This window comes from Barbatula barbatula, assembly GCF_947034865.1.
Source record: "Barbatula barbatula genome assembly, chromosome: 25".
Taxonomy (NCBI): domain Eukaryota; kingdom Metazoa; phylum Chordata; class Actinopteri; order Cypriniformes; family Nemacheilidae; genus Barbatula; species Barbatula barbatula.
Window position 1 is genome coordinate 7681596 of NC_136788.1, and position 20435 is coordinate 7702030.

Below are 20435 nucleotides of genomic sequence, written 5' to 3' on the forward strand. Positions count from 1 at the left end.
AAGACCGAACCCTTTGTGAATGGGTCACATGACCAATAGCAGAGGGCGTAATTCAGGGTGTGATCAAGATAATCCCTCACAAGAACCAACCAGGGCAAGATTAGGACATTGGCAGGTTATCTGAGAAGTTTGTTTTTTTCATAGTTGCAAGGTTGCAATAAAATACAACTTTCTGTATGAATAGATCTGGAAATTCATCTCTGACGAAAAACACAGGAACACATGTTACTTTGGTGTTAATGTTTTCTTTTAATAATATCACTAATATCAAAGTTGCCAACCCTGCATGTGTGCTGTAGAAATACGGCCACTCGGTCCAGGAGATGGCGCTGTTTCGCCATGTTTTCACTTAGACTGTTGCCAAAGCATTAAGCTTTAAACAAATCACATACAATAATTACAAACATTAAAGTGGAAATAAATGATTAACAAAATGAAATAAAAGTATGTAAATAAAACAAGACAATTAAAATATATACATCATGTGCCCCCCTCCAAACTTCCGGTAGACATTCGCAAAGAATATATAGCTGCGGAGTAGTTTTAATTTATTATAATTCATATAAATTATAATAAAACATTAATATAAATGTATATTCAATCAAAGAAAAACACTGGATGTTTACATATAACAGATTAAAACAGTAGTTTGAAAACTGCATAGTTTTTAGTGTCTGAATCTGTGATAATCGCGCGATTTAACACCTGTTGCTCGGCGCAGATTCCGCAAACAGCAGCGCGTGGAAGGGTCAGTCAGTCAGTGGGTGATGAAACCTTCGTTTTCGTTCACATATATTTACCATTTTCCTTGATAAATTCATGCATGCATCTTTTGACATGTATTTCTGTCATCCGTAACCGATGGAAACGTTTTTAAGATCAAGTGAAGTCGTTGCGAATCTGTCAGTAAATGTTTATTTTTCATTTCGCAGAGATGGTCAAGACGGGATTTAGGCGTTTCACTCGCGTCACTGCCACTGAACAACAAGTTCATTCTGGTAAAAAGTTCATTATTTTAGTCATTTTAATCAAATTTCTGTCATATTTGTTGTTGACTTTTACAGCTGTACGTTTATTTTGTGGGAATATATGGTACACTTCGAAAAACGACAATCAAACTAGCACTCGCCCTCACTCAGCGGATCTTTGGATTTCAAAATAAAAGCGATCTATGGCGAACGCGGTTTCAGTCTGTGGATTGTGAATGAATTAAAATACAAATGCATTTAGAATATCTATATATAATTTCACACATTAAATGATATATAGTATTGTAAAAATAACAATTGCACTACACTTGGAGGCTTTAACCCACCCAAACGAGAAAGATTGACAGTTGCTAGGCTTTTTAAACAGTTTTTATATTTTTTAAAAACACTCTTATTGGGGAGTTTTTCATGTACAGGCCTTCAAAATGGCCATGTGTATTATTATTTCTATAACTTCAGATAATAATTTAATCAGATTGCACAGACTCGTTCCACTTTATAATGAGAGTATCTCACCTCAGTGTCACATAAACAATTTCAGGACTGTTTATTGTCTTTATTTTAGAATAGAATTGACTTTTGATTTAAGTCTTTTAAGGATTAAATGGATTTGCCCCTTCATATTTAGCTGACCTCCTCCGGGTATATATGCCACCGAGGTCTCTAAGATCCTCAGACTAAATATAAGCGAAGGGAGGATCGCGCCTTTGCAGTGGCCGCCCCCAAGAAATGGAATAACCTACCACTCCATATTAGACATGTTCCTACCCTAACATCCGCTACATACATTTACATTTAGTCATTTAGCAGACGTTTTCATCCAAAGCGATTTACAAAGAATTCAGGGAGCAATAAGCGAGCAATAGTACATGCTAATACAAAGTTACTAGTATCAACAAAAGCTAGACCACTACCTGTGGAGAGAGAGAGGGTTTTTCCTTTGTGTGTCTAGTATTCACAAAAGAGATGGGTTTGATGTCGTTTTTTGAAGGTTGTGAGAGATGTGGTTGACCGGACCGAGTTAAGAAGTGTCTTCCACCAGGATGGAGTTATAAGAAGGCATTACAAGGCGCCGCTTGTTTGCTGAACGCAGGGTTTTTGATGGGGTGTAGGAGGGTGTGAAAGTATGCCGGCGCAGATCCAGTGATAGTCGTAGATTCAACACCAGTGACTTGAATCTCATAAGTTGCCGCAAAACATTTGATTGTAATCCTGTTTATTTCAATTTGTTCTTGAATTTGAACAAGTAAATAAAGCCAACACCAAATATAAGCAGATTTTAACAGACGTGATGACTAAACAAGGTCAATATCCATTCTGATCATTTAGGAAACATTGACGTGTGTGTGCATGCTAAGATTTACCCTTTCATAACTGTGTTCTGCATTAATGGTTTATTTTATTTGCCAAATCCTATAGAAATCATGAAAATGAAATCATTGTGTTTTGCAGGTGTAGGTGAACTGCTCCCGCACCCACTCTCTGACGGGATCTCCAGCATGCAGCCCGATGACCGTTATACTCTTTCCCCCATCTTAAATAAGATGGACTTTGGGGAGATCATTAGCGGTGAGCTTGTCAAACCTAAATTCAGAATCAAAACAAATATCTCAATATAAAAAACGAATAAATCTGATGTTATGCAGGAGTCGCTGTCCCACACCCTCCACGTGGCAGGAGAGCTTTCTGCAAAAGGTTTCGTGAAGAGCAGAAGGTGAGTACATCATTATCGTATCAGAATGTCTTCTGGTTATTTGGCTAGAAGGATAACATACAATTATCTCAATTAGTTTTGATATGTTCTGTATAAAAGTAAGATGCTTTTGTAAATTCGTAATGAGCGAAACTCGCCTCTTATACGGCACGTTAAACAGCTGCATTTCTAATTCGTTATTTTATATCCCAGGACAACCATTATCCGCACCGGGATACTATTAACACCTGGTGCAGAAAGCTGCCCCATCACCTAAGCATGTGTGATGAGGTCCCGCACCCAGCATCTAGCAAGATGAAGCTTGCGGGCCACAAAATTCTTACCCCCATCACAAAAGCGATGGACCGGAGGAGGATCATTAGCGGTGAGCTTATAAAACTGATATTAAAGTCGGAATGAAAAAAATGGTTTTCATTTAAAGAAAAGCTTGAGTGTGAGTAAAATACATGAGGTGTAATAAATCTGATGTTATGCAGGTGTTAAGCGACCGAGGAAAAAGTACTGTGATACAGTCCGGGTCCCACAGCCACCACCTAGCGGGACCCCCAAAATCCATCCCCACATCTCAAAGAGAAAGGATTATAGAAACACAGGTTTAAACCAAAACGGTGAGCTTGTAAATCCAACGTTTAACTCAGAATCAAAGCTAATATCTTGATATAGAAAACGCTTGAGTGTGAAGTAAAATACATGAGGTGTTGTAAATCTGGTGTTCTGCAGGTGTCGCTGTCCCACACCCTCCGTCCGGCAGAAGTTTATTCTGCAGACATTTTGTTAAAGAGCAGAGGGTGAGTACATCAAAGGAGTGTTATCATATTAAAGGGGTGTTTGGTTATTTGGCCACAAGGATTACGTACAAGTATGAATATTCAATTCTCACCTCTTATACAACACCAGTGTCGTTTGGTTATGATCTAATGTGTTTTTTAATGTCCCAGGATAACGTTTCTCCACGGCGGGATACATTTTCCACATGGTGCAAGAGAAGAGTCCAATTGCCGGATATATGGAGAAGAAATGTCTGCGCTACAGATTTGGACCCAACTAATGGGAGTTTCGAGATCGCTGATGTTGAAGCCCCACAGCAATCTTCTGAACAGTTTGCATTTTGCAAACAATATAAAGAAGAAGAGAAGGTGAGTACACCATCTGAAGGTTCAAAGTGGAGTTTATTTATTTGGAAATATCTGAATTTGTTTTTTAAAGTTCTGGGATGCTTTTGTAAATTGGTATTGAGTGAAACTTGTATGCACATTAAATGTGTGTTGTGTTCTGTTATGTATTAATACGTGTTAATTTTTTTGGTTATATCAGGACAAGCCTTCTGTACGTCAAGAGACATACTCCTCCTGGTGCAAACATCTCCCGAAAGTGAGGAGAAAGGACGGCGTCACAGATGTATGAATATGTTCTTCATTGCATCCATAGTTTTCTTATATACATTTATATTCGAGACAATATAAACAAATTGTAAACATTGTTCTATTGTCTGTACCAGCCCAGTGATGTTCGGTGGGGAAAGGATCATGATGTAAGAATTTTCATTCATTCATTCGTTATAGTTTTTAATAGCAGCACCTCATGAACATTTGTAATATGCTTTTGATGAGTGACAGATGTCAGTGATCTCAGTATCTCTATTTCTTTCTTTTCAACAGGAAGTGGGTAAACTGTGGGGCATTTTAATGGAAGATGTAAGAAGGAAGCAGGGTAGCAAGAAGAGCCCTGAATCTCGGCATTACAGAGGTGAGTTTCAATCAAGAATGTAGCATTTTATTGAAATATAAAAACATTGCTTGTATGTTAGGTAATACAGAAGGGTCCTTCTTGAGACATGAAATATTTAAATATTTTGTCTTCCAGATGCTAACTCCCTGCCAGAACAGGCGAACAAAAAAACAGAAAAGTTTACCAGACATCTGGCAGAGGTATGAACGTGTACAATACAGTTCTATGTTACATGTATATTTTTTCAATTAATTTTTTATTCTAACAATTCATCCCTCTTATAAAATGTATTCAACCTTTTCTGTTCCTGCTTTTTTTTGTACAGGGGTGTTGGGATCTTTGTTGTTTGCAGTGGCTTATTTCGGATCTTCAGAGAGAAGTAAGAGAACTCTGTGTATTTTGATAAGCTCAAATGAATTTGAACATTTGTATTAAACCTGTTTAGTGACATGAAGTGTCAGAGCTCTACTAACATCCTCGTTCTTTCATTGTCAACAGGAACCGAGCGATTCAGTTGTGAGCTCTCGGAAACCGAGCAATTCACTTGTGAGCTCTTGGAAACGGAGGGATTCACTTGTGAGATGTCGGAAACAGAAAGCTTCACTTGTGAGATCTTGGAAACAGAGCGATTTACTTGTGCGAATTCGGAAGAACTACAAAAAACTGGAGGATGTAGATGAACGGTCAACAGCCACTACAGACTCCTGGAACACCACAGATAATAACAAGTTACTGGGGAAACTTCAGCACCAGCGGATGCATTTGCACTTCGTATTGAAATCTTTCATTGATAAAAGGAAAACGTAGGATATTTTTCATCATTAATTCATAAAGGCTTTAATCTGTAGATATTGTGGGACTACTATATGTCTTCATGCATGCATGTCATGAATTAAGACAGAACCCAAGCGCAGGCAGATGTGGTGTTAAAAAATTTAACTTATTAAACAAAACCCACGATGGGGAAAACATGAACAAAGGGGCCAAAACAAAAGAAGAATGTTCAGAATAACAAACTAAAATGGAAGTCCACAAACGGGGGGCCATGTTAGGGAAAGGCACGGGCAATGTCGATTGGGTTTTGGCTGGACAGGGCTAGGCACCGGCTGCAAGGCTAGCTGTTGGGCAGGACTGGACGCCGGCTGGGCTGGGTTCCGTGTCCCCCCTGTGTTGCCTCTTGTTCTTAAGCCGAGCCACCCGCCTGGTGGTCGGCTAGAGGGAGGTGAAGGGCACGGCATGCCCACAACCCTGATCTGCAGGGTACGACCCTCTGGAATCGCGGCCAGCGGAGATGAGTAGCTGGGTTGGGCTGAGACCCTGGACTCCGGTCGGGCGATTGCTTACTGCCACACGTCGAAGTCCAGTGGTCTCAACGACCTCATCTCCGCCCGCAAAAGTGGGTCCCTGAGACCGGAGATGAAGAGCACAGCCGGTTGCATCTCCCCAATGACAATCTCAGCTTCCAGGAACATGTCAAAATAGTTCTCCAGGTCTGTGTTCCCCTGGCAAATGCCGCAAAGGAGACACGGCTGCCGGGACCGTGCAGCGGTCATGCCTGCTGGGTTCTCTTTGGTCGGTTCAATCTGTCAAGAATTAGGACATAACCCATGCGCAGGCATACGTGGTGTTAAATTCAACTTTTATTCAACAAAAACGCACGATGGGGAAAACATGAACAAAAACAAGGCAAAACCAAAACTTCCCACAAGGGGGACAAATCAAAACAAGGTTTTTAGAATAACAAAATAAACTAGAAGTCCATAAACTTGGTAACAGGAACAAGGGTAATCCGACACGAGGGCGGGCATGCAGGGCAGACTAAGGTGAGTACATACAAACAATGAACCAACAAGGGACAAAGCGTAACTGGGGCTAGATAAAGGGAAACACTAACGAGGACTGATTACACAGGGAGAGTGGCGGCAGGTGATTGGGATGAAACACCAAGGGAAAGCTAACAAGAGGATTGCAAGGAGCAGGTGAGGGGAATGAACCACTAATGGGAAGATATACATGGACGGTGACAGGCAGGTGACAAGACTAAACACTAATGCGAAACTAACGGATAAACAAGGGGGCGGGGCTAAACAACGCCACACCGGAGAGAGAGCATGGCATGACAAAAAACAAAACAATGCCCTTTCTCCACATAAAACACATGGGTCTGACATGATCCTGGCACAAGACTCGAAAACCAAGACAAGGAGAGGCAGGATCATGACAATGCATTTGTTTGATGAGGATATTTCCAAATACATGATTCTGAACATAATGTTTTCTAAACAGGGCTCAGGAAATGGACAAACTCAATGTTCATGTGGATCTACACGCTGAACTGTATGTAGACACATCCCATTAGTTTGCTTCTATTTATGCATGCATATTTCAATCCTATGAAAACAGATGCAGAAAAAGCTTGTTTTACCATTATTAATACCATCCCTGTTATACAACCTGATTACAGAGAATACGAAAAGATCGAGAAGACTTACGAATTCTACAGAATGTACAAAGACCTTTGTTTTAACCTCATGCTACCTGAGTGGCAGGAAAAGTTCCAAATGGACCCAGAGGTATGTTTACTCTTTTATTTTTCACATGTGTAAACAAGGTGTTGCATGATTTTTTCTGGTTACCTTTGGAAAGATTTTAAGGTATTTTTTATTTGTGTGTGTGTGTGTTTGTGTTTGTAACAGGACCCGTTTTACTTCGAGAACCCTCAGCACTTGATAGACTGGATGAATTGCATGGAAATGTCCGATCTTGTGGATGGTTGAGATCTTCACATCAGGCTGTAAGTGAAAAAAATAAAGACAGGCCAGGCATACCCGATAGGTGTTGGGATTTATTTTACATGTCAACCAACTTGAATCGTAAGATATTATAACCTATAAAGGGATTTCACATCACAACCCTGCTTATTACTAGAATATTTTAGCTGGTAATTAGGTGTTGCTAGGTTTTGTTGCTGGTTACTAGGGTGTTTTTTATAGTTTGGCGTTGTTAGGGTGTATCTTGTTGTTGGGCATTAGACACTATAAGTTGGTAACATGGTGTTCCCTTTCTGTCGGTCTCTCGACGTTGTGTCGAAGCCGACAGATGGGGTTCGCCCTTGAGAACCAATCGTCTCTGACTATTTTGAAAAGGCCAATGAAATTGGCGAATGAAATTTGCATGCCGGGCTCCGCCCCCGGATATCCGGGTATAAAGGGGAGCCGGCGTGCTCATTCATTCACCTTTTGTTCTTCGGAGCCTTCGCATCTGATGACATTCTTCGAATTGCCGATTTCTACGACGCGGTGCAGCGGAGATTCCCCTGGGCGTCCTGGCAGTTCCTGAGGTATTTTTCTAAAAGAGCAATTTCCTCAGCGTGGCATTGCCCGCTGATCTCTTGGGTGCAGTACACTCATCGAGGACGGGGACGGACACGGTGGTTGCCGCAAGTGTTCGGGGGTCCGATCACTGTGGCAGCCTCGTGGATTCGTCCTGCCCGCACGGCGCGCGGATGGCTATTCAGACGTTGCGTCACTGCGCGCGGATGGCTAGTCAGACGTTGCGTCACTGCGGGCGGACGGCTATTCAGACGTTGCGTCACGTTGGCTACGTTCTGTCAAGAGCAAGCCACCACCTCGTTTGCTTCCCGTTCTGTGACCGCAGCGGCTACGGCCCTGCCGTCAGCGGCGGCGAGCAGCGAGGGTGATGTGGGGATTATCGTGAGCGTTAATCCGTCAGCCGGTCGGCTCGCGGACCGCTCGCGCCCCGTCTCGCTTGTTTAGCAGGTCCCCAAGGATGGTCCTAAGCCATCTTATTCCTCAGCCACGCGCTCGGACACGAGCCGTGGAGATGAGGTGTCTCTTGCAACATCGGAGCGCGACCTGCTGGCATCAGACTCTGGCGATTCCCTGAAGCTCCCTCCCTCGGGAGGTCGAGCACAGGTGAGAGCAGACGTCAAGATGTCAGCCATGCTCGCTCGGACCGCCGTGAGCGTCGGGTTGCGGTGCAGCCCTGGTGCTCGCGGCTGGGTACTCGCACATTGGGCCCGGCTCAAGTGCCAAGTTTTACCGAGCTGCATAAGGAGTTCAGTAAGACCTGGAGCGTCCCTTTCGGCGCGCTTCCGTCTAGCTGACTCTATCGCCCTCTCTTCCCTCGGGGCGGGGAGGCAGCTAGGGACTATGTCAATGCACCCTGGGTGGAGCATGCAGTCGCGGGTATCCGCAGACGGCGGCCACCTGGGGGGCTTGACCTAGACTCACCGTCCAGGGCATGTAAGGTCTCAACATCTCTGGTGTTGAGGCTGGCAGTGCCGTGGACCAAGCTGCCTCCACTCTTACGCATGGCCTTCCTGCAGGCCAGGGCGCTAAAGAGAGCCCCACGGGGTAAGACCGACCCAAGTAGTGCCGCCGCCGACTGGCCCTCCGGGGACCGCGGTGGCAGCGCAGGCTGGGTCGGACGATGTCCACATCAGTGGCCCGGAAAGATGCCTCGGACCCAATCTTGCGTAGGGGGGCGATGTCGAGAAAGGCCACTTTCCCGACTCCCCTCTCGCAAGGTCGGCTGATTGGTGGCGCTGTCAAGGACTGCTCCAGCAGCCTTTTGACAGTGTAGAAACAGACCGGCCTGCTGTGACCCGGCCGCCTTTCGGCCGTCGAGGTCTCGCACGTGGTCTGCCCCCAGCAGCCCTGGCCTTCTCCAGCGTCGACTCCGGTTCTGGTGCCCCCGCAGGTGGCCCCCCGGAGGAGGACGTCAAGAGAAGGACCACCTAGAGAGATTGAACCATCGGGCCCGACCCAGCCTGGGTTGCTGGATGGTCGGACTGGGGCGGTCCCTGCCGCGTCCCAAACACCTTCTGGGCCCCTTCGGGGGCCTAGTGCCCGCCTTCTCACAAGGAGAGGTCTCTCTCTGGGTCCCACTTGCAGCCGCTCTCACCCTCTGAAAGATGGTGTTCGGCAACTCGACGTTGCGTCGTGGCGGCACGCAATGACGAGTATAAAGCAGCCCTCAGCACTCTCGCTTCGACGGTGCGTCGAGCTGCGCCATCGCCTGGCAGGTGATTTAGCGGAGCCGTTCCCCCCGGGGAGAACAGCACTGCTAGTCATTGAACCAACCCCCGCGGGTTGATGAAGTAGATCGCAGCCCCCCCTGTGAGGTCTCTGGGTGCTTGGTTAGCATTTCAAACCATCACGGTGGCTGGGAGTGTGGTCCGTCTCGGCATTCGATCCAGCTCGCCAGACCTCCGCCGGACTTCAGGCATCCTCTTACCTCAGCAGAGGCAGGGATGTTCCTGTGCTCCAGGCCGGGGCTGCCACCCCTCTGGCGAAGGCGATCGAACCGTCCCCTCGGCCGAGATGTCCAGTGGCTTCGACAGCCGCACTTCATCATCCCCAAAACCAGGGGTCGCTGCATACCTTGAGCAGCACCTTGCAAGGGTGCCGTTCGGGAGGCGCAGAAGCGCGTCCTGGTGTCTGTCAGACGCCAGGAGTGGTTCATGACAACTGACCGCATACTCTCATGTACAGTTCCCTCGGCACTGTCGAGGGGCTGGCATGTCAGTAAACGGGTCAGCCGGGAAAAAGAGAGCAGCTCTCCCTGGCGCGGAGCTCCCCCTTTTCCTGGTAGAGAACTCAACACTGTCTCCATGACGGCGTGCTCGCTCACGAGCACGCACAGTCAGTGCTGAGCTGCTTGAACTTTCAGGCAGCAGCCAGCGGTCCCCTGAAATCAGTTTCAGAGGCTCCTGGGCATGGTGTCCTCGGGGGTGGCCTGTCCCCCTCGGGTTGACGCACATGGGACCGCGACAGCACTGACTACAGAGATGAGTTCCCTGGAGAGCGTGGCGCACCGGCAGTAGGCGTATCGTCATTACACCTGCTGCCATCGCATCCTAACCCCGAGCAGGTCTTGAGGCCGGTCGTGGAACGACAGACGCCTCCCTACGGGGTGCGGGTGCGGTGTGCAATGGGCGCGCAGTGTCGGGTCGCTGGACGGGCCCCCGCCTGCGTTGGCAGATCACTGCCTTCAAGTTGCTAGCTGTCCTGCTTGCACTGATGAGGCTCCGGCCTCTCGTGCAGAGCCAGCATACTGGCCCGGACAGCACGACCGGCGTAGCGTACTAAACCTCAGGGTGGCACTCGCTCGCTGCAGTCATCGCAACTCGCCCAAAACGCCTCCTCCCGTGGAGACAGCAGGTGGCAAAGCCCCTGCAGGTCACATGCCCACCGGGCGTCCTGAACCAGACAGCCAAGCGCTCTCTCGTCAGTTGACACCCCGTGGGAAGTGATGACTCCACCCCTGCGGGCTGGCCTGGGTGTGGTTTGGGCGGGCACAGGGGGACCTGTCGCCTCCCTGAACACCACCCAGTACCGCTGGGCATTCCTTGGACGAGGACCCCCTCGACACGGAGGCCCTAGCGCGCAGCCTCCAGTGGAGACAGCAGGTGGCAAAGCCCCTGCAGGTCACATGACCACCGGATGTCCTGAACCAGACAGCCAAGCGCTCTCTCGTCAGTTGACGCCTCGTGGGAAGTGACGACTCCACCCCTGGTGGAGACAGCAGGTGGCAAGGCCCCTGCAGGTCACACGCCACCGGGTGTCCTGAACCAGACAGCCAAGCGCTCTCTCGTCAGTTGACACCTCGTGCGAAGTGACGACTCCACCACTGCGGCCGGCTTGGGTGTGGTTTGGGCGGGCACAGGTGGACCTGTTGCCTCCCTGAACACCCCCCAGTGCCGCTGGGCACTCCCTGGTCGAGGCTCCCCCCTCGACACGGAGGCCCTAGCGCGCAGCTGGCCGCGGGACAAGCGGAACTACGCTTCCCCCCAGTGAGCTTCATTGCGCAGGTCCTGTGCAAGGTCTGGGAAGGGAGTATCAAGTGCTGCTAGTTGCGCCTTACGGGCCCAACTACACTTGGTCCTCGGAGCTAATACTCCTGACGACAACTCCCCCTGGCCAAATCCCCTGGCGAAGGGCCTACTCGCAGGGGATGGACACGTTGTGGCGTTCGAGCCGGACCTCTGGGTCTGGCTCCTGGATGGGACGAGGAGTTCCTGGATGACCTACCCCCCTCAGTGGTGGAGACTGTCACTCAGGCAAGGGCCATGCCCACAAGGCTGGATGCCTTTAAGTGGCGCCCCTTCTCGTCCTGGTGCTCTTCTCGAGGAGAAGACCCGCGGAATTGCTCGCTCAGGAACGTGCTGTCCTATTGCAGGAGAGGCTGGGGAGTAATCTCCCCTTCCACATTGGAACGTGGGTACCCGCTGTCGCGGTTATCACGTACCAGTTGCTGGTGAGCCTCTGGGGCGGCATGACCTGATTATTAGGTTCCTCTAGGGCGCGAGGGGCTAAGGCCTCGTCCGCGCCCCGTACCCTCTTGGGACCTTAAGGTGGACCTTTGGGTCCCCTTTTTTCGGGCCCTGCCGAGAGCCCCTTCCTCGTTCTGCGAGGGGGGTTGGCTCTCCTGCTGGGGCTCGAGTCCATCCAGAGGGTGAGGCACCTGCAAGCATTCCGTGTCCACCGATTGCCAAATTTCAGGCCCGGTGACTCTCACGTGATCCTGAGACCCCGGCCGACTTACGTGCCCAAAGTTCCGCCGCCCCCCTTTGGGACTAGGTGGTGAACTTGCAGGCGCTCCCACACCGGGAGAAAGACCCAACCTGTACGTGGGGTGTCCAGTAAGCGCATTGCGCCTCTACTCGAACCACACTGAGGGCTTCAAGGCCCTGAGCAGCTCTTGTCTGTTATGGAGGTCAGCAACGGGAGTGCTGTATCCGAGGAGAGTTGTAGCGCTGGGTCGCACACGCCGTCACTACGGCGTGCCGATCCTAGCCCGTGCCCATTTGAGTGACGGTACACTCCGCTCGGGGTGTGACCTCCTCGTGGGCATCGGCTTAGTGCGCCTCTCTGGCAGACATCTGTAGAGCTGCGGGTTGGGCTACGCTATACCTCGCAGAGGCTTACAACCTCCGTGGGGAGTCGGCAGCTCGAGTCTTGCCAGCAGGTGAGACCAGCAGTCGTGGGGCGTACGCCTGCCCATAGCGCCATTCCCCTTCTGAGGTGGACCAGTGCGCTATGGGCTGCCTCCCTTCTTTCCCCAAGGGTGAAGAATAGGCAGTCCGTCCATCCATCAATAGCACTCAGGGCGGCGGGCTCGGCGGAGCAGCCCTGCCGCCTATGGCCGGGTATCAAGCTGAGTTATTACATATAGCTCTAACCGGACCTAGTGCCCCACACGTAGTAACCCCCCACTAGGGTGGTTCCGTCTGAGATGTCGTCATGAGATGGTTCCCCGCGTGGCAACCCATGACCTCCCCAGGTGGACATCCACCTTGCGGCATTCCGCACATACCTCCCATGAGTTCTCCCCTATTGGTGAGACCATGTTGGTGTCTCCACTGTATTCCCCCCTAGGGTGGGAAGTGGTCTCCGTAGCGCACGTCCTCATTGAAGGAACAGCGCTTACCCAGTAGCCCTACGACTGGATGGCCCTCGCCAATGGGGCCGTCTGAGTTGGCAGAGGGCAGGGGCTACTCATCTTTGCCAAAAGCTCTGGGAGCCCCTGCCTGCCCACTGGAAGGTTACAAATTTCGCGATAGCGCTCACGTGTGGCTCGCCCAGGCCGGTCAACGTCGCTTCGCTAGAGATTGTGACGCGGCTAGTGCCGTGGCGTTTTCCATAGGAACCCCATCTGTCGGCTTCGACACAACGTCGAGAGACCGACAGAAAGGGAACGTCCCGGTTACGTATGTAACCTCTGTTCCCTGATGGAGGGAACAAGACGTTGTGTCCTTCTTGCCACGACAATAGCCGTCCGCTGCAGCAGTCACGAGATGCTCTCAGGCTCCTCAGCACAAAAGGTGAATGAATGAGCACGCCGGCTCCCCTTTATACCCGGATATCCGGGGGCGGAGCCCGGCATGCAAATTTCATTCGCCAATTTCATTGGCCTTTTCAAAATAGTCAGAGACGATTGGTTCTCAAGGGCGAACCCCATCTGTCGGCTTCGACACAACGTCTTGTTCCCTCCATCAGGGAACAGAGGTTACATACGTAACCGGGACGTTGTAGTTGGTTACCAGGCTGTTTTTTAGTTAGGGTGTAACTAGACATTAGTAGACTGAATCAGATGGTTGTGTGTTGCTAAGGTGTTTTATCTGGTTTTTAGTATGGATCCTCATTTCGGGACATTTTCCCAACCAAAAACCTTCAATGATTAACCGATAATTAAACACCATCAGCTGACAGGTTTTATATGCTCATCAATGGCGCTTTGTGTTTTTTCCATGCCCAGAGTTGAATAATTCTCAATTTGAGCCTGGCGTTTTCAGCCGCGTAAACAGCATTTTTTCAGGGCTTTATTTCAACATGTAAACAGCAGCATGAGCATACAGAAGAAATGGATAACTGAACTTTCACACATTATCAAAGTTTCACCCACCTACAGGGTTATTGACAATAGAGAAAAACACAATAAAATAATATAAATAAAAAAAATGACTAAATGAAAACAGACTGACTGACACTTTGAAAGACCGGCATTTCTTACATCAGAAGTTGCATTTTTCTCAAATGTATTAATTAATTAATTAATTAAATCCTAATTAGTCCTGATATGCAGAACATAGATATGTTCAATAAACATAGATGGACTGCACGTTTAAACATAAGTCATACTTATTTGTTGTGTGTATTAGTCTGAGTAAATATCTGTATATACCAGACAGATCTCTAGAGATGGAGAATATAAATGTGAAAGGTGCTTTTAACTGGTGATCATAGGGTCTATCTGTAGCTCTCCATCGCTCTTCAGTAAACACCATTTATTCTATCATCACTTTGTCTCCTGCCTGTTGTTTGTCTTGTTCATCTCTGTATCTGCCTCATGGTTGACTTGAAATGTTAAGTCACAGCAGTATTGATATTCCTGACAAAGAGAGATCTAAATTTGTAGTTGTACCCAGGCCTGGGTAGTAACGGATTATATATAATCTGGATTATGTTATTATCAGATTGTGAAAATCAAGCACCTGTACTGAAACTACTTTTTAAAGTACTCATAATTGGGCTACGGTTATTTTTAATAGATTACATGATGAGGGAAGGGGTGTGGAATCACACACGAGAGAACTGCAACAAGAAATTATGCCAAATGAAGCGGCCCTCAGCGTTTGACTGCTGCATTTATAGACACTAGGGGTGTGACAAGACTCTTACCCACAAAACAAGATGAGACATGAGATTGGGTTCATGAGAGATTTTTACGAAATCCTCAGTGATGAAATGCAGATAATGAGGTTGATAATTTCAGACTTTATTTACTCTTTTCGGATAAGTGGTTGTGATTAAAAAAAGTGGGTTTTACAAACCTAATCTCAATATCCTTTGCTTTTTCAGTTTGAGGGAGAGATTTACACTGTATTTGCATTTCCTCCATCAGATGATAAATATAAATGCTCATCAACTGTTTTGAAATAACACTTTAAAGCCACCTGGAGTTGTACATTTACAGAGAAACGGCAATTATCGTTAAATAATTTATCGTAAATTTGTTTAAAAAAATAACACATGACAGCATCATACACAAAATCTGGTTTTATAATGCATCATCGATACAGTAGATTACAGCATTGTTATTTAAATGAATGTGAAGTACCCCAACATTCCTTTTCGTTTACATGAGTATCAACACAGCTCCATTTACATACCTAGAAAACCTCTAGTGATCTCTGTGGGTTAAAGTGTAATTGTACTGGGAGGCCACTGCAAATGAAGAATGAACAAATTCATTACAATTAACTTGAACTGTGAAGATTTAGCTTGTTTGCACTTTACTCATCCCTTAATAAAATACTAGTTTATCAAGGCAAGTTGCTGGAGCGGCAGAGGTGAGTATAAGCTCGACCACCACGAGTCTGATCGTCAGGCCGAACACCAGCTGTCCCAGATTCATGTTATCTGGGACACTAGAGGACGAGTTTAAAGGTAAGTCTGTTTTAATAAATACATTTGTCATTGAAAATCTGCATTCCTTTAAATTACTATTTATAACTTTTATACCGGTATCTTAAATATACATTGAAACTTACCATGTGAATTTAATTGCACAGTCTTTTTTTATCAAAGGGGTTCAACCAGCCATTTTTTAAAGATAATTTATTTCAACTACCAGATAAAGGCTGCAGTTCCTTATTTTGTCCTCAGTGTTAAACTTCAAATGTTTTTTTATCCTAGTTTAAATGCATAGACATTTAGTTACGGAATCAGTTACACCATTTAGATTTGCAGATATTTTGAGAAACAATGCAAAAACAACAGAACAATTCAAGGATTTTAAGCAACTTTTATTAAATTAGATCTTTATAAAACAGTGCAGTCCTATTATCACCTTTACACAAGTCTCTTTGAAGCACGTCTATCACACTTTAGTTTGTAGAGAAAATTGACAGCCAAATTATTCCTGACCCTACATCAGTCCCTTATATTTCAGCAGATCATCTCAAACCCTGTCTGAGATCGCATCAATTCTTTGCTGGCGTGGTTGAGGTCAAATGAGTAACTGCATAATGTGTTGCATTGAGTTTGTAAATATTTATATATTCTGCTCTGCAAAAGATTCTGAGGTAATCCTGACAATGTATCTTTAAAACCAGTTATTTATGAGTGAGCCGCACAACGCAGTTTTATACTTTTGGTCTTTTACTTCATGTAGAATGCATCACGGGCTACAAACATTTAAGCGTTATTTTCTTTAAAATACTTTTTTAGGCTTAAAGTACGCTACGATCTAGATTTACGTATCGAAATGAATGAACCAAAGTAGAAAATAAAGCATTAGTGTAGACATGATTCTTAGACCACATTACTTTTTAGATATTACCACTTCGGTTTATATGGGTTTAGCTAGCTAGACTGCTATGCAAAAGTAATCTTGTTCAAACAAGTCTAACTTCCAAAGGACCACTGGCTGTCAAGTGCAAAATTTATCCAAGGACGTTGAAATTCATATCGACATGTTCTGAAATTTGCATAGAATGTCATTTATTTAAGTAGCAGTTACTGAACAATAACACTCTTTGTTCATATTCATCTGGACTGTGAAATCTATACTGCTAGTTCACACACTGTCAGTGTTCACTTTTAAAGGAGGATCTAATGTTGCATTATCGGATTCTTATTCCGACAAACGCTGACCGACGACAGACCAGGAAAAAGTCGAGCAGTTATTTAAATCTCTGTATAAAAGTCTTTGAGGGGATATTGTGCATGTCATGGGATGAAGATCAGAGTTTTCTAGCATGATTCTGGTAACAGGCCTGACTGCAGGGATAAGGTCATGCTGTTAAGGTATATGGTTCAGCAAACGGCAAAAGTGATAAGTCGGTTAAGCCGTGGTCACATGAAATCCTCATAGTCTTGTGCATAACCGCCATCAAACTCCCCGTAATCTGCAAGGTCATCTTTCAGCTTGGCTTTAAATCCTCCTGCTGGTACAATTCCCTTCTTTTTCTTTTTACCTTTGTTTTGCTGTCGAGTCAAAAAATACAAAAATAAACACGCTTAAAAAACGAAATATATATTTTTACTCCCAAGATTAATATACATTTCATTTCTTGTGTATTCACACTTTTTTGTATGAAATATTTGGCTAAATATTTGCAATAAAAACCAATGTAGCATTTTTGGTAATAGGTTGTTGGCGTGACATATCATTTTGCCATGATCTCACACAGGATAAAAATGTATACGATTAGTATTGTCATAACTTCAAATGCAGTAAATGGTTATGCATATCCTTATCATACATGGACCTGTTTTTATAAAACTGTTGTATTATTAGATTCAATTTTTAGCCAAATCTCAGAATTGTCCTATGGTGTGACTGTCTCAACCATGGTTCGGTAAATTAAAACGAATACAAAGAAAAGCATGAAAACAAAAATAAATACATCAGGCATAATTTTACAAGTGTCTATTTTGATCCATATATTTCTAAAAGCGTAGGAACTTGATACATTTTGTCACTGAAAACCATGTCCTCTGGTGTGACACCTGATCCTGATTTTAAATCGAGCAAATCCACAAACCACATTCATTTGCTAAAATGACCCCATTCAATATCATGTTACTGAATACCTTGTGAAGCACATGCAAAGTTTCTCTCAAAAAGTCTCTACTACATAATCATGGAAGATTATGCAAAGAATTCTTAATAACTGCTATTGACAAGTTTGCTTGAAATAGGAAGGTCATTAGCAGAGACAAAAGACTGAAACGTCCTTTGGTGTGATGGATGTCGTACGGTGTGACAACTGCTGTCACACAAGAGGACAAGGTCTTTCTAAGAAGCATTTTAAACAATGTAATAATAATTGTTAACTCATTTCTTATTTATTTTTGATCATTTGTGGCGCTCAAATTTAATAGTTACACGAATTACAACTTTTCTGATGTCTTTGCAGAAAATGTAATGTTGTAAGTGTCATGAAAATAAAAAAATGTGATAATACTTTGGTTTTGAAACGGAAAGAATTGAGGGAGAAAAATTAATGGGAGAGGGCACACGGGTCTATGGAGAGAAATTCAAAATAAATTAAATAGATTTGTTTTTATCTCATAATATCTTAAAGAACAGTTTGGGTATTGCACTAGGGGAGTTATAGTCATCACTCATCTAAAAATAGTATACTTTTCTGGATTTTCGAAAGGATGACATCAAATTTCGTCTCATTTTTATTGAAAACAAACAAGTCATGGGGAAAAATAATTCACAATTTCATACTAAATAAATAACACTTCATGAAAATATTTGTATATATTAAACATATTAGTTTTTCTTAATTCTGGCCATGTCACACCACAGGACATTTTAGTAAAAATGCTCAAAAAAACAGTGCGAGTTGACAAATTCAGAGACCTTATATTCTCTGAAACTGAAAACTTCACCTTACATAAATATGTGTATTTCCTTCTTCAGTAATGGTGTTACACAAAAAATGTTTACTGCATATTCGTCAATTACCCAAATAAAGTTTCATACCTTTTCTTGCCTCTGCTTTTCACTTAGTAACACTGTGATCGAGTTGTTAATTTTCTTCAAGTCGTCAACTTCCACTGAAAGGTAATGACAATAATTCAGGTCAGAAGGCAATGTTTCATATACTGAATTACTCTGAAGAACTGTCAACATAACTAAAAGTTACAATGAAGCAAACTTACATGACAGACAAAGGTCCCTAAACAGTGATTCTAAAAAGCTGGAATAGTGTATAGACTTCTCATACGGAGAAATTTTTTCTTTTAGCAACCGCTCAAACTCTGTAAAGTCGTCTTTAGATGATGGGTTCATTGCATCAATTCCTGTAACATTATTTGATACAACACCTAAAAAACAAAACAAATCATACTGCTTGTTATAAACACAACAGACAACATGTTTTCACCTCATGCAGTTATAGTGAAAAAACGCTCACCAAAAGCCTCTTTTGCTAGTTCTAAATCTGAATCCTCCTGTAGTTTTTTCACTCTGAGTTTCTCTGCCAGCTCCTCTTCTGGTGTCAGTTCATTGGTTATCGTCTCCTCTAACTTTTTAAAACCAAAGTCACCATTAGTCACTGCCATTCACATTGTAATAGGAGGGTTTAACAAAAAATAGCATAACTGTTGCAATGTATGAATGCACATAATAATATAATGAAAACTTTGAAAAAGGTTAAGCACAATGCTGTGTTGTCTGAACTTACTTGTTGTTTGAACTTACTTGTTGTTGTTGTTGTTGTTGTTGTTTGAGCTCCTCTTGCTTTTTCCTTTGTAAACTTTCCTTCTCTTTTATTTTGTCACTAAGCTTTTTCTTTTCTGTAGGCTTTGTCTCTGTATGTGGAAAACGCATAATTTAATCACCAAGCCAAACTATTGTGAAACCACGCACGCAGATGACAGTAGTAAAGTAGAAATGCTGCACCTGTCTTTTTTTCCTCTGCCTTTTCCTCTTCTTCATCATCATCCCAGTTATCCTAGATGGAGTACACCAAAAATAAGCAAGAATACAACATGTTTCTGATGACATGATTTTGTTTGTCTCTAAAATGCACTAATACCCAAGGCCCCGTTATACACCTTTATAAACTAAAGTGAATTCAATCATGATCTTTAGCACACGTTTAATTTCTATATCAATGACGATTATTATGAAATCATGACTTTCAGAGTGTGTACGCCCTCTTATGTTAATAACTGACTGGCCATGTATTTAGATTAGCCACCATGCTGACAGACCGAGTTAGCAAGCATAGTTAGCCGCAGTTAGCCGCCAATGAAAACGTGTTTCCTTATTTAAGCACTAAACACATTTATTGTTGTGTAAACAACAAACATGTCGTCCTTTACTAACTTTCACGTCGTCTTCTTCATCTTCGCCCTCCCATTTGTCATGAACTGCCGCCTTTTTACCTGGCTCTTCGGGCTCGAAACTATCAGCATCTGGACATTTAACATTGAATTTAGTTACGTAAAATATAAAATACATTCTTATGAGGATATTGTTTCAATATAAACATATTTATGTGTATTTATTTTTGAATACATTAAAGATAACGGGAAAATTAAGAGAAATTCTCACCCCACGAATCGACGTCCGCCATGATGTGTGAGTCGCTCGCTGAAGGGGATGAGAGCGTGAAGCTGAACGCACCGCAGGAAGAGTCGTGTTGGTTTCAAAATAAAAGTCCCGAATATAGGCACTCAAAAGCAGCGTTCGCTCAGTCAAATAATTGAATGCCATTAGAGATAATATCCTAAAGTGTTTTTGTTGTTGTTGTTGTTGTTTAAAACTCTACGATTATACGTATATCGTTGGAAAGTTAACACGACGAGCAAAAAAGTCTTAATTTTTCAAGTTTTAACGCTGATCTCAATGTATTCCACAAGGATTTTAGATTAGATAAGATTACATGTATTGTCATTACACATATACAAGTACAGTGTAACGAAATGTAGTTTAGGTCTAACCAGCTGTGC

At 44.5% G+C, this 20435-nt stretch overlaps 2 protein-coding genes across 2 annotated transcripts; one reads left to right on the top strand and one right to left on the bottom strand.

The window, feature by feature from the left end:
- The first annotated feature begins 718 nt into the window (after positions 1-718).
- Positions 719-14255, top strand: LOC306890851 (uncharacterized protein). Its single transcript, XM_079450866.1, has 18 exons — positions 719-748; positions 933-998; positions 2442-2558; positions 2636-2703; positions 2896-3067; positions 3180-3311; positions 3424-3491; positions 3642-3839; positions 4018-4101; positions 4202-4234; positions 4362-4449; positions 4567-4631; positions 4757-4810; positions 4930-5234; positions 6718-6768; positions 6896-7004; positions 7128-7514; positions 14048-14255. The coding sequence occupies exons 2-17, from the start codon at positions 935-937 to the stop codon at positions 7206-7208; spliced, it is 1689 nt and encodes a 562-aa protein (XP_079306992.1). The 5' UTR covers positions 719-748; positions 933-934; the 3' UTR covers positions 7209-7514; positions 14048-14255.
- Positions 14256-15744: 1489 nt separating this feature from the next.
- On the bottom strand, positions 15745-20182 carry eif3ja (eukaryotic translation initiation factor 3, subunit Ja). Its single transcript, XM_079450600.1, has 8 exons — positions 20038-20182; positions 19810-19898; positions 19381-19432; positions 19180-19289; positions 18893-19004; positions 18639-18803; positions 18460-18533; positions 15745-16946 (listed from the first exon to the last, which is right to left on the bottom strand). The coding sequence occupies exons 1-8, from the start codon at positions 20057-20059 to the stop codon at positions 16815-16817; spliced, it is 756 nt and encodes a 251-aa protein (XP_079306726.1). The 5' UTR covers positions 20060-20182; the 3' UTR covers positions 15745-16814.
- Between the last annotated feature and the right edge of the window lie 253 nt (positions 20183-20435).

Excerpts from the sequence above, each read along its gene's own strand:
- LOC306890851 (XM_079450866.1), top strand. The coding sequence starts at position 935 with ATGGTCAAGACGGGATTTAGGCGTTTCACTCGCGTCACTGCCACTGAA. Across the intron at positions 2,559-2,635 it reads CTTTGGGGAGATCATTAGCG|GAGTCGCTGTCCCACACCCT; the intron begins GTGAGCTTGTCA and ends GATGTTATGCAG. Across the intron at positions 3,312-3,423 it reads CACAGGTTTAAACCAAAACG|GTGTCGCTGTCCCACACCCT; the intron begins GTGAGCTTGTAA and ends GGTGTTCTGCAG.
- eif3ja (XM_079450600.1), bottom strand. The coding sequence starts at position 20,059 with ATGGCGGACGTCGATTCGTGGG. Across the intron at positions 18,804-18,892 it reads ACTAGCAAAAGAGGCTTTTG|GTGTTGTATCAAATAATGTT; the intron begins GTGAGCGTTTTT and ends TTTGTTTTTTAG. Across the intron at positions 16,947-18,459 it reads AAAAGCAGAGGCAAGAAAAG|CAAAACAAAGGTAAAAAGAA; the intron begins GTATGAAACTTT and ends TTGACTCGACAG.